The sequence below is a fragment of the Oncorhynchus mykiss genome, chromosome 17, assembly GCF_013265735.2.
Source record: "Oncorhynchus mykiss isolate Arlee chromosome 17, USDA_OmykA_1.1, whole genome shotgun sequence".
Lineage (NCBI taxonomy): Eukaryota > Metazoa > Chordata > Actinopteri > Salmoniformes > Salmonidae > Oncorhynchus > Oncorhynchus mykiss.
Window position 1 is genome coordinate 81,912,205 of NC_048581.1, and position 14,391 is coordinate 81,926,595.

Consider the following 14,391-nt stretch of genomic DNA (forward strand, 5'->3'; position numbering starts at 1 on the left):
AAGTGGTATGCCACACAAGCGCACAGAACAGGACCGCGGAGGGCTGAAGCGCAAAAATGTATCTGTCCTCAGTTGCAACACTCGCTACCAAGTTCCAAACTACCTCCGGAGCAACGTCAGCACAAGAACTGTTCGTTGGGAGCTTCATGAAATTTGTTTCCATGGCCGAGCAGCCGCACACATGCCTAAGATTCCCATGCTCAATGCCAAGCGTCAGCTGGAGTGGTGTAAGCTCGCCACCATTGGACTCTGGAGCAGTGGAAACCCGTTCTCTGGATTGATGAGTCACTACACCATCTGGAATTCGACGGTCTAATCTGGGTTTGGCGAATGCCAGGAGAATGCTACATGCCCCAATGCAGTGCCAACTGTAAAGTTTGGTGTAGGAGGAATAATGGCCTGGGGCTGTTTTTCATAGATCGGGCTTGTCCCCTTAGTTCCAGTGAAGGGAAATCTTAATGCTACAGCATACAATTACATTCTAGACGATTCTCTGCTTCCAACTTTGTGGCAACATTTTGGGGAAGGCCCTTTCCTGTTTCAGCATGACAAGACCCCGTGCACAACGCAAGATCCATACAGAAGTGGTTTGTCGAGATCGGTGTGGAAGAACTTGACTGGCTTGCACAGAGCCCTGACCTCAACCCCATCGAACACCATTGGGATGAATTGGAACGCCGACTGCAAGCCATACCTAATCTCCCTACATCAGTGCCCGACCACATTAATGCTCTTGTTACTGAATGGAAGCAAGTCCCTGCAGCAATGTTTCAACATCTAGTATAAAGTCTTCCCAGAAGAGTGGTGGCTGTTATAGCAGCAAAGGGGGTACCAACTCCATATTAATGCCCATGATTTTGGAATGAGATGTTCGACGAGCAGGTGTCCACATACTTTTGGTTTTGGTCATGTAGTTTATGTCATAACAGCTGACCTAATATGGTCATAACACCTGTTGTGACATATGTGTTATTTTATGGCTGGTTATGACACCTACATAAGTGTCAAAACCCATATTTATTCAAATGTTTTTTTCCCTGCCAAGAAGTTTCCTTTCGTTTGAAAGTTTGTTTCTTTAAGTTCTTTGTTGTTGTGATGAATTATTTACAGTCATGTTTTTTTTCATCACATTTTAACTAACTTGTAAAAAATATACTTAATGACACTCAAGAAGCATTATGACCATCATAATCATATAAACCAGATAGGCCTGTCATGTGCATGCCCTTATGTCAGTCATCAGTCAAAAAGAGGGTGTCTTGTCCTGCTCCTGAAATCTGTTCCTGCGTTCATCCCTGTCATCAGAAAGAGAGCATTGGGGTAGGTGCAAGTCTGACAGCAATGTGTGCCCAATTACAACAATATTTTAATATGGTCAATTTCAGAAAATGTTATATAACATAAACATGCTGTTGAAGAGTAGGCTATGGTGTAATGGAATGTTTTGCGTTGTGTGGTAGGTTTTGACACTCTTATGTAGGTGTCATAACCAGCCATAAAATAACACAATATATGCCACAACAGGTTCAAATAGATGTGTCATGACAAGTTATGTCAGCTGTTATGACATTATGACATGGTTATTATGACCGTTTCATAATGTGTTATGATGCTGGGTGTCCGGTAGTGTTACCGGTTTTTCATTATTTTTTATCTGGCATTAGTGCGTAAACCTAAGCTTTGGGGTCACCTGTGTGTTAAAACTTCATTTGTCAATAAATACATGTTCAAGACAAAAATGGGAACTGTACAGTGCATTTTCTATATTTGCTGGTTGGGGTCGGGCATCAGATTCGACCATTATCACATATAGTCAGGCGGTTGCAGATGGGTGAACAATCAACTGACCCACACATCCCTAATGTTTGTCAAATACAGCTAATAGCTTTCTGCTATTAACTAGGTTAAATAGTCTAATTTCTTTTAGCTTTCTCACGGGAGATCCATGAACATTTAAATAGGATAAAAACATCTCATTTGACCAAATGGACATGCTGATAAAATAAAAGTGTTCAATGTCTTTTTTGTTTGACATTATTAGCATACATAACCTGGATCTACAACAGTGTGGGCCAACTGTGTGCAAACAATATTAACACCCACTAGATTCATTCAAAAATATACACTAACTGACTGGAACAGTTCACACGTGTTCTCTGAGGCCTCGCCCAGGACAATGCAAAAAGGCTTGAACATCCAGACTTCAGGTTGGACATTCAAATAATGACAGGACAGTGCTTCATAAAATGTAGCTGCTTCCTGACACAGAATATTAATGACAAAAGTTATTCCGAATGTTGGTCAAGTTGAAATCAGCTCTTTTCCAAAACAAGGTGCAGGGTATGCTTGTAGCAGAGCAACACTATGCTGATGGGCCAAGCAAAGGAAAACAACATACCGTTTGTTAAAGTAGAATATGCAGCTGTGGTAGGAATAGATTGCTTGGGCTTGTCTATACAAAGACACACATTTGAGACATTTAGTGAGTAATGAAATGTATGATGCATACAGTAGGTGCAAGTCCCAACAACAGTTATGTAAAACTCCATGACTGAAGTTAAGATTACTGACCTAAATACAACTTTACAAGCAGACAACGTACGACTACAGTAGCTCTGTACACAAAATTAACCCTTGAACTGAGGTTACAAGACATTGAATAAATAACGTTAAAAACAGCACACAAAGGAGTTTGCATACAGCAATGCTCCTCAGCCATCACATTCCTGCGTCAAAGAGGAAGACGGTACATGAACATGGCAGTGTTAGAGGATGAGAAACATGGGGGATGTCTCAGAGTAGTGCCAGATGCTGAGCCACGTTGTGCTTGGAGAGGAGTGCAGTAAGAGGCCAGTTATTCAGGTCACCGAGATGCCAGAGGAGAGAGAGGGGTTCTGGTCTAACTGCCTCTGTCCAGGGGATGGGGAAATCCCTGCCAACATTTGAGTGTGTGATATCACACCCGCACCACTAAATTGACCCCCGGACTTGAATGTTTGTGTTAAAAAAGGCTCCCCTGTCCTCCATCCCAGATGTGATGTACCTTCCTTGTTCAGGCATTGTGATTATAAAGAGCTGGTGAGTCGGTATTAAGTCTGCAGGGTGGGAGGGGTAAGGCTGGAGCTACTGGGTCTTTCTAGATCACCTCCCTGTTGTTCCGAATTGCACAGCAGAGGACCATACTGAAGATCATACCAATGACCTGAGGAGAGAACAAAAAACTATATTAGTCTATATAAGCTTGTAATACAGTTTTCTGCAGATTTCTGGTAATATTTTGTAAATAATTATATAATGAGTTACCATATGTAACATAATGTAATTTGTGCCTGAGTGTCAGTAAGACTCTTACCATTACTCCTGCAACACCAATCCCCACATATCCGATAATGTAGAGCTTTTCATTGAAAAAGTCCGTTATTGCATTCAGACAGTTCTGGAAACACACATAGAATAATGTCACTTACAATACCTTAATTCACTTAATAAGAGAACATTAGGGTATCTTCATTAGCATCTATAGAGCACACAATATCTCTGAAACCCATGATCTAAGCACAACTATAGGTACTACTGTACTATAACTAGCCTATAAAACTAGATATTAATAATCTAATTTGAAATTAGGTAAAATAGATAACTGCCGGCCTAAAGTAATGGCTATCAGACAGTAAAGGAGACAAGAAGTGGAACTACGGTAAACCATGTTGTTTTCAATGGTGTTATACTGCCACCTAGAGGAATATATGATACTGCAGCAGGAGAGCGCAAAGAATGGTTGTTTGTACCTTTAGGTCTTCATCACCAGGAAGACACAGAGACGGGTTAGTCACGGAGTCCCCACAGCAATTCAGCTACAAATGGAAATAAAACAGAATATAACAAATAAATATAGCATATCAAAACATAGAAATGGACAACATTGACAATGTGACATGATCAATAAGTACTTAATGAGAGCATAAAGAAAACAGTAGTTTAACTCACAACAGTGTGGTAAATTGCTGCTATTGCCGTCCGGTTGGCATTTTCAGAACCTTCTGAAATAGATTCACTGTAGAACTTTTGAACATCTTCAATGATCTAAAACATAGATTAAGGATGAATTCAAATTAGTCAGAGATTGCAGTATCAATAAATTGTCTTTCATTTAAGTTTAATATCAGAACATTGATTGGAGTGGATATACCTTGTCTTTGCTCATGAATCCAAACACACCTGCAGCAACCTCTGCACCAACGATTACAAGAAGGCAGGCAAAGAACTGCAAAACAGAGAGGGCAGTGACATATTAAGCCAATAAGGCCTGAGGGGGTGTGGTATATCACCAATATACCACGACTAAGAGCTGTTCTAATGCACAACACAATGCGGAGTGCCTGGATACAGCCCTTAGCCGTGGTATATTGGCCATATACCACAAACCCCTGAGAAGCCTTATTGCTATTATAAACTGGTTACCAACATAACTAAAGCAGTAGCAAGAAATGTTGTCATACCCATGGTATACCGTCTGATATACCACGGCTGTCAGCCAATCAGCTTTTCAGGGCTCGAACCACCCAGTTCATTTTAATGCATAGCCTACCATACAGTATCCTGTACATATGGCCAGGAGTTTTCCCAGATCAGGACATATGGTTAGTAAAAACTCAGGGCCTGCTGACAGTATACTCATAAGATAAGCCCACCAGGCACACACTGGTGGAACCAATGTTGTTTTCACATCAGTTCAATGAAATTATGATGACCCAACGTGGAATAGACATTGCATTGACGTCTGTGCCCAGTGGGAGGCTTGTGTTGACTCAAAATGGTTGGGTAGAGCTAAGATAAAATTGCATTCCACTGAACAGAGACAGGTGCCTAAGGTAAAACTCCCACCAATTACCCACCGAAGCAAGGAGACACTGTGACTCCTTCACAGCTCCACAGCAACCAAAGAATCCCACCAGCGTCATTCCCCCACCTGCACCAATCAGTATGTACACGGCTGAGGAGAGATAGACAGAGAGTGAGCGGGGGGAGGTTCAGTGAATCAACAGATGGTGACAGCATTAACAAAGATTGTTGCACACGGACCAAACCATGCAGCAACACAATCTAGATAACTGCAAACTGAAGTGAAGGAATATCCCGTATATAATACAGCTAACATGTTAACATTCTGAAGTGTTCGATGTGGAAAATACAGGAGCTGAAAGGAGATGCAAAATCCTGACAGTTGTGAAAAGTGTCATTAAAACAAGGTACTTTTCCACTTCAAAGTGCTAATTGTACATTATTCAAAGTGCCTCTCGGTTGATTGAATATATTTTGCATACCCTGAATATCTTGGTGTTGCTTAAGTAATCCAACGCACATCTTTGCTGAACGTGCAGCAGTACATTTCTCTACAATGTCTCTCATCAACACAACACTCATTTTCAGAGGCAATGTGGATGTCGTTAGCTGCTTCATCCCTGCTTGAGCAACATTACCACTCTCAACACAAGGAGTAGGAAATATAATCACCTCCCCTCACTACCAGCCCTGTGATGACCACCCTCCCTCACTACCAGCACTGTGATGTCCTCTTCACAACACGCCCTGTTGGTGCCCCCTCCCACACACACCTCAATACCAGTCCTGTGATGCCCCCCCACACAACTCACTACCAGCCCTGTGGTGCGCCATACCCCTCACTACCAGCCCTGTGGTGCCCCCCCACACCCCTCACTACCATCCCTGTGGTGCCCCCCCAACACCCTTCACTACCAGCCCTGTGTTGCCCTCTCACACCCCTCACTACCAGCCCTGTGGTGCCCCCCCACACCCCTCACTACCAGCCCTGTGGTGCACCCCCACACCCTTCACTACCAGCCCTGTGGTGCCCTCTCACACCCCTCACTACCATACCCATACCCTTCACTACCAGCCCTGTGGTGCACCCCACACCCCTCACTACCAGCCCTGTGGTGCCCCCCACCCCTCACTACCAGCCCTGTGGTGCCCCCCCACACCCCTCACTACCATCCCTGTGGTGCCCCCCCAACACCCTTCACTACCAGCCCTGTGTTGCCCTCTCACACCCCTCACTACCAGCCCTGTGGTGCCCCCCCACACCCCTCACTACCAGCCCTGTGGTGCACCCCCACACCCTTCACTACCAGCCCTGTGGTGCCCTCTCACACCCCTCACTACCAGCCCTGTGGTATCCCCACCACACCCCTCACTACCAGCCCTGTGATGCCCCCCCATACCCATTACTACCAGCCCTGTGGTGCCCCCCCCACCCCTCACTACCAGCCCGGTGGTGCCGCCCTCCATAACCCTCACTACTAGCCCTGAGGTTCCCCCCCATACTCCTAACTTCCAGCCCTGTGTTGCTTTCCTACACCTCTTATTACCAGCCCTGTGATAGGGTAGTAATGGTACACCAGGGCAGTCCCCATGCTTCGTGTTCAGGGCTTAATCAATGACACAGGCAGGAACTGCTATGGCTGCCTAATTAAACCACATTGGGGTCGTGGTGCGCTAAGGTTGTTTTCGTTGCTTAAGAACAATAGACAGAAGGTGTGGCGAAACGGTCCGCTGTGGCTGCGCTGTGGCTGCGCTGTGGTTGGGGGAGGAAACTGGGAACAAGAGGGCTGGCTGAGCTCAAAGCTTATCTCCTGCTTAGCAATGGAAAACACCATGAGACAAGACAGGTGCCTTGCTTTACACAAACAAAGCTAGCGACGTTGATAAGAGAGGCCTTCCCAACACATGTACAGCACTCATGCTTATCGATATCTGCCATATCTAAGCATTTGCACTTCTGTGTTGGCCCAGTATTGGTGGAGGATAGCAATGGGCAATGCAAATCTTTGAGAGTTCAGTGTGCAAATCTACTGTGGCTGCTCCCCATAGGCTTGTCTCAGCTTAGACAGACACAGAAGTGACAGAATGGAAAGTGAATCATCTGTAGAGAATGCTGCACATTGCCCCTCTATGGTATCTCTGTCTGTTCAGTCTGGTCTTGTCTCGTAGGGACATCTGCAATAAGGCCTTTCTCTCTCCTATGGTTCTTATGCAGCCCAAGATAATATGCGTCTTGTGTTGCCAAGGCAATATGATAAAAGAATGATCAATCGTAGTGATTTTTGTTGTTGTCGTTGCAACGTCTCCACATTAAATGTGAAGTGAAATGGATAAGAACACATGGTTATGCATGTATTGTTGGCTACAACCAATACACTCTTAGAATAAAATAAAGTGCTATCTAGAACCTAAAAGGGTTCTTCGACTGTCTCCCTAAGAGAATGCTTTTTGGTTTCAGGTAGAAGCCAAAAGGGTTCTGTTCTACCTGGAACCAAAAAGGGTGTTCCTATGGGGATAGCCGAAGAACCCTTTTTGAACCCTTTTTTCTAAGAGCGTATTACCAAACTCAGAAGTCACCATGTTGGGTAAGAAGCTCTCTTTGTGCCACATGGTTTGGATGCCCAGGAAAGCGCTGGTATGACATTTGCATTGAAAGCCTAAATTAACTTGATAGTGTTATCATAACCAGCTACATTGCAAACATCATCCCAAAGCTTGGGCATCTATCCAGATATTATTTTACTGCATTTAACTAGGATTAAATCAAGAAGTTGGCACCAGATGTCAATATCACAATGTGCAATGAATGACGCAATGTTTGATGATATCATGACTTTCTGGCTGATGGGAGTGGCGGTCACTAGGAGACTGTAGCCTCAGAGCACCCTGAGGACAGCAGCCAACTGGGTGAAGGCATGGTGAAGAGCTGATGAAGTGAAGTCACCATTTTAGGTCATGCTCTAAGTGGGAGTAACAAGAATAGGCTGCATTCTACTAATTTCCATGGTGGAGACCCATTGAGAGAGATGCTATTGTATGGAACACTGAACTGAAGTGTACTTAATACTGAACGTTGAGAGGCATTGTGTGAATGTTATTGTTATCGTCTTCATATAATTGGACGCTCAGGAAAATGCCCCTCCAAGCACTTTCTCTTCAAAGAGCTCATGTGGGAAATATGTTTGTTGTTGCAAGAATAAACCTGTGATTATGTCCTAAAAGGGGATGATGACCCACAGGCAATTGAGTGCTGACTCTAATAGAATAAGCCATCAAAAAGTTAAGATTCCTGTCATAGCATATACACCGAGTGACATAGACTGACCAGGTGAATCCAGGTAAACGCTGATGTCACTTGTTAAGTCCACTTCAATCAGTGTAGATGAAGGGGAGAAGACAGGTTAAAGGAGGATTTTTAAACATTGAGACATGGATTGTGTACACCAACATTCAAAGGTTTGGGGTCACTTAGAAATGTCCTTGTTTTTTAAAGAAAAGCAAATTTCTTGTCCATTAAAGTAACATTAAATTGATCAGAAATACAGTGTAGACATTGTTAATGTTGTAAATGACTATTGTAGCTGGAAATGGGATGCTGGCCTTCTAGGCAGAGTTCCTCTGTCCAGTGTCTGTGTTCTTTTGCCCATCTTAATCTTTTCCTTTTAATGGCCAGTCTGAGATACAACTTTTTCTTTGCAGAGTCGCCTCTTCACTGTTGACGTTGAGACTGGTGTTTTGAGCCTGTAATCGAACCCACAAATGTTTACGCTCCAGATACTCAACTAGTCTAAAGAAGGACAGTTTTATTGCTTCTTTAATCAGCAAAACAGTTTTCAGCTGTGCTAATGTAATTGCAAAAGGGTTTTCTAATGATTAATTAGCCTTTTCATATTATAAACTTAGATTAGCTAACACAACGTGCCATTGGAAAACAGGAGTGATGGTTGCTCATAATGGGCCTCTGTAGATATTCCATACAAAATCTGCCGTTTCCAGCTACAATAGTAATTTACAACATTAACTATGTCTCCACTGTATTTCTGATCAATTTGATGTTATTTTAATGGACAAAAAATATATTTTCTTTAAAAACAAGGACATTTCTAAGTGACCCCAAACTTTTGAACGGTAGTGTACTGTATGTGTGCCATTCAGAGGGTGAATGGGCAAGACAAACGATTTAAGTGCCTTTGAACAGGGTATGTTAGTAGGTGCCAGGCGTACTGGTTTGAGTGTGTCAAGAATCACAAAGCTGCTGGGTTTTTTACACAACAGTTTCCCATGTGTATCAAGAATGGCCCACCACCCAAAGGACATCCAGCCAACTTGACAACTGTGGGAAGCATCCCTGTGAAACGCTTGACACCTTGTCGAGTCCATGCCGACGAACACAGGCTGTTCTGAGGGCAAAAGGGGGTGCAACTTTATATCAGGAAGGTGTTCTTAATGTTTTATACACTCAGTGTATGTTCCTGTGAGATTAAAACAGGACCAGGTTGATGGGAAATGCTTCAACAAACACAAAGATAGCCACGCATTAAATACTGTACTTCAAACGTATTCCTACCCTCGTGAACATTGTGGGTAGCTGGGCTGTGTTCCGTACAAGGAAATGTAAGGACATTTTTTGAAAACCTTTTTTGAAACAGAGGAGATGTTAGCATTTTGCTATGGTTATGTTATGCCATACTAAACACGAGACTGGTAACTAATTCCAGTAGAACAGTTGGGAGGGTGTTCAGCTGATCTGGGCTCCTGGTCTCACTGTGAACTGGACTCACCTATGAAGAAGGTCTCAGGGGCTTCCTCTCCAGTCAGGAGCTGGACTGTCTCTGGGTCAAACCTCAGCCATAATCCCACTGCCAACACAAATGAGCCACACAGCTGGGGTGCAGAAAAGGAGAGATCAAGCTTAAACATACACCAATATTCACTGTATAACATTTAGTGGAAATAAATAAATAAATGTATTCATTAATCATCAACATTGTTATACAGATATTCACTGTTTAACAATGCAACACGTTGACAATCAATTAACCCATTCTGCACATTATTGTACACATTCCTTTTTTTATGTCATCATGGACCTTAACCTTTATTAGAGCATGATGTTGCATACTATAGATGAGATTCAGACTGACTGGTGTCTATTAATTAACATGGTCTCGAGTTGACCTTGAGAACAGATCAGGACAGCACTGATCCCCATGACAGCCTTACCAGATACACGGTGGTATTCCATCCATGTTGTGCCTGACCTTACATAGAGGCTGAGCAGATGCTCTTGGGCAGACTCTTCAATAAAACATTGTACTCAGAAAAAAAACAACTGTCAAAAATGGCTGTTTTCATTAAAAGGAACAGCCAGTACGAAAATAATTGACTTCACAACTAACCACAGCCCTTGTGTGTCCTCTGTGTCCCATTAAAAATACATACACCATAACCAGTTGTTTTCAACCGTTACTGCACATAGTGGAAATCTAATGGTATTATGTTGTAATAAAAAAGTAGCACATGCTAACTAGTCCGCTTTTAACCTCTGGGGCCTTTGGCCTTCAGAGCACCATGTAGAGGGGCAGCCAAAGCAGACACGGCCCCAAGACCGTGTTACATTTTAAACCCCTAATGGGGATGCATAAGCAGAGGGATAGGCAGAGGGTAAACTAATCCTACATCTGTGCCTACAGCTAAAACCTAGACAGGGCAGCCCGTGGTGTCTCAGCCTCAAGCTGTGTCCACTACCACCCTGTTCTCTTTGGCTTTCTCCTCACCACTATGACCCTGCCCTCTTTGGCTTTCTCCTCACCACTATGACCCTACCCTCATTGGCTTTCTCCTCACCACTATGACCCTGCACTCATTGGCTTTCTCCTCACCACTATGACCCTACCCTCATTGGCTTTCTCCTCACCACTATGACCCTGCACTCATTGGCTTTCTCCTCACCACTATGACCCTGCCCTCTTTGGCTTTCTCCTCACCACTATGACCCTGCCCTCTTTGGCTTTCTCCTCACCACTATGACCCTGCCCTCATTGGCTTTCTCCTCACCACTATGACCCTGCCCTCATTGGCTTTCTCCTCACCACTATGACCCTGCCCTCTTTGGCTTTCTCCTCACCACTATGACCCTGCCCTCATTGGCTCAGCTCACAACACTGCTGCTTTTGTCTCATAACTGGGCACAAAGGGCTGCTGTCTGACGAAGTGACACCACTCTGGGGACAACCAATTGTCTTACCGTGGGCAGAGAGCTCTAGATCGTAAAGTCGGGAATAGAGATACTCTAATATCCATAATATTACGTATATCATCAAGAACAATGTATTTGTATTTCAGTTTCAGTTTCAGAAATGTGACACATTGGTCAAAATGTTTACTTTTAGAAAACAATATGAAAACAGGTTAAAAACTTCATATATGAAAATTGAGGGGGGGAAAAAAAATTCCCATTGACCCCCAGTGTAAAAGAGACAACTTCATAGCTAATTTTCTGTTATACAGAAATAACAAAACGTGCCGAAAAGCTGCTGTTCAACCAGGTCAAAAATCCCAACATGCGGTTCACAATGCTCCTACATAGGGAAATAAGGGCCTGCAGTTCACAATGCTCCTACATAGGGAAATAGGGCCTGTGGTTCACAATGCTGCTACATAGGGAAATAAGGGCCTGCAGTTCACAATGCTGCTACATAGGGAAATAAGGGCCTGCAGTTCACAATGCTGCTACATAGGGAAATAGGGCCTGCGGTTCACAATGCTGCTACATAGGGAAATAGGGCCTGCGGTTCACAATGCTGCTACATAGGGAAATAGGGCCTGCGGTTCACAATGCTCCTACATAGGGAAATAGGGCCTGCGGTTCACAATGCTCCTACATAGGGAAATAAGGGCCTGCGGTTCACAATGCTCCTACATAGGGAAATAAGGGCCTGCGGTTCACAATGCTGCTACATAGGGAAATAGGGCCTGCGAGAAGAGCCGTGGGGCTTCGGGCTATTCAGAGTGGGATAGTGGGAAATGTGGTGACCCGGTGTCCAAGTAGGACACAAAAAAAAAAAAGGGGCATGAGGGAAGCCCTATCGTATTACGTTTAAGTAGTGAGAACACCTGAGAGCAGGCACTGTTGAAAGTTATCTTTAGACATGTTGGACTTTTCTTAAATGTAGTTTTGTTATTGACAAGAAAGCAGACAACAAGAAATTGTGTTTGAAAAACGTCATGTTTTTGGTGTGAGCCAATGGGGTAACCTAGGTAAGCACTGGTTGTTTCCCCACTGGCGGGTAGGGCCGCAACGTTCTATCTAGTACCAACTGGGACTACTGTGGTTCTTCCATTAAAAGTTGTGTTGTACTGCAGCACAGCTTGCGGGCAGCCGCAGAATTCTATGGCATGTTATTTTAGTGTCAGCCATTGTTGCCATTAATGCGAGTTAGTGCTAGTTTGACCACCAGAGGGCATCTTTGAGAAGAATTTGACTGTTTTTAATATTGCTGAACTAGAGAATGTAAAACCTTTGTTTTGTGAGATCATAGTATATGGGATTGATTTGAAGAAGTTTATCCCAACATTCCATTCAAAAAATGCAGTCCATCCACAGCCATACACTGGCTGAAATCAGTTGATGATAGGACTTAGACAAGTTGTAAATGCAACAAGTACTGATATTGTAATATATAATAGCACTCACAGCTTTCCAATGAAACAAAACATGGAGACATGTATGGTCTGTTTACATATTTTAGGCTATTTATTGGGAAATTGGTATAAAACCCGTGGAAACTATTTTAATATTGTAGGTTGACAATAATTATATTACACAATTTCTGATATCACATGCCTTACTTTTATTTTCCTACATAAGAAAAATCAAGATTATGTCTCTACTGCCATTCATTCCAATTAGACAGGTTTGGATGTCTCCCTGACCAATATGGCTGCCTTTTCCACACCCTTCTGGAACTCTAAGGTTTTATGACATGTCCCATCTAGTTATTTAATAGGATCTCTATTATCATAGATGTTGGAAATATAGAAACAAACTGCAGTTCTGCAACAAATTCATAGGCCTATGCTATGTTTGACTCACATCAGGGAATAACAGTGTCTACTACAGCAACATAGTGAGACTGTATAAAGCCTCATTATTGTTATGTAATTTTCTTGTCACTTTTTGATACACACACATACATACATACACACATATATATATATATATATATATATATATATATATATATATATATATATATATATATATATATATATATATATATATATATAAACATTTTTTTACTTTAGTTTATTTAGTAAATATTTTCTCAACTCTATTTCTTGAACGTCATTGTTGGTTAAGGGCTTGTTAAGTAAGCATTTCACGGTGAAGTTTACACCTGTTGTATTCGGCGCATGTGACAAATACGATTTGATTTGAAAATGTAATTTGAACATACTTTTTGCAGACATATAATAGTTGTTAACATAGTTAATTCACGCATTTTGTTGACTTTATACATGAAATTCAGATGGTACATTGTGCCACATCATGGTTAAAGAAGGATGAGAATAGAGAGAGTGTGTACAGTACTTGTGTGTATGTGTGAGGAAGTCCTATCTCATCCGTCAGAATAAGACTACTATTGGTAACAACATACGTGGAAAAAAGAAACGACTTATATTGATAAAAATCAGATAACATTGCAGAGACAGATCTAAAACGAAATGAAGTTTCCCCCCAGACCTAGATAAGAATATAAATGAATCGGCTTCAACCAGCGTGAGAGATTCACTTGCTGCAAAATGCATCCGCAATCACGATCAATTATGCACACATGCAACCTTGTTTATGATTGAATAACTGTATATTAATTTATCGATAGTAGGACCAACACTTACCCATAATATGAAGTTGAAAACGAAAAGGAGATATTTCACGCATTTCATCCCACCTTGCACTTTACTCATGATTCCAAAGGCTTTTTTTTTGTCCTAGATCCTAATACAAGATCAAGAAGAGAGTGAGACTTTGTTAAAAAATGTGGGTTGGAAATAACTGGACATCAACCATACAACCCGCGCTGCAGTCTCAAAATGATTGCAGGAGCCAAAGATTTTTAAGGAAACCAAGATAGACCAGAACTTGTCATTTCCAATAACAACAAATGAGTCAGAGTGGGCAGAACAAGCAAGGAGGTGGGCAGAGCCAAGCACGCGCTAGCAATATCCTATTGGCGCGTTCTAGTTAACATCTGCATATTTCCTTTACGGAACGCCTAAACAACTCGATTTTTACAAACTTTTGCAAATGGTGAAGTCTACAAAACTTAGTCCAATCCGTTCATAACAGATTCTAGGTTTGGGAACAGAAATTGTATTGAGATTAAATGTTTAATTGATGAAAAGATTTGCAAAATGTCGGCCAAAATCCATATCGTTCCAACTTCTCCCGCAGCCCGCCAGTATGCTTCCCCGCACTACCATATTTGGTAGTGAGTGGAACCGCACACCGGATGCTTCACATTTATACATCCAGTGAAATATCTG

The 14,391-nt window shown here is 42.5% G+C and overlaps 1 protein-coding gene across 1 annotated transcript; it reads right to left on the reverse strand.

Annotated features, from left to right (window-relative positions):
* Positions 1 to 1,342: 1,342 nt before the first annotated feature.
* LOC110494702 (CD9 antigen) lies at positions 1,343 to 13,969 on the reverse strand. Its single transcript, XM_021569995.2, has 8 exons — positions 13,744 to 13,969; positions 9,624 to 9,726; positions 4,896 to 4,993; positions 4,190 to 4,264; positions 3,988 to 4,083; positions 3,789 to 3,854; positions 3,353 to 3,436; positions 1,343 to 3,202 (listed from the first exon to the last, which is right to left on the reverse strand). The coding sequence occupies exons 1-8, from the start codon at positions 13,810 to 13,812 to the stop codon at positions 3,137 to 3,139; spliced, it is 657 nt and encodes a 218-aa protein (XP_021425670.1). The 5' UTR covers positions 13,813 to 13,969; the 3' UTR covers positions 1,343 to 3,136.
* Positions 13,970 to 14,391: the final 422 nt, after the last annotated feature.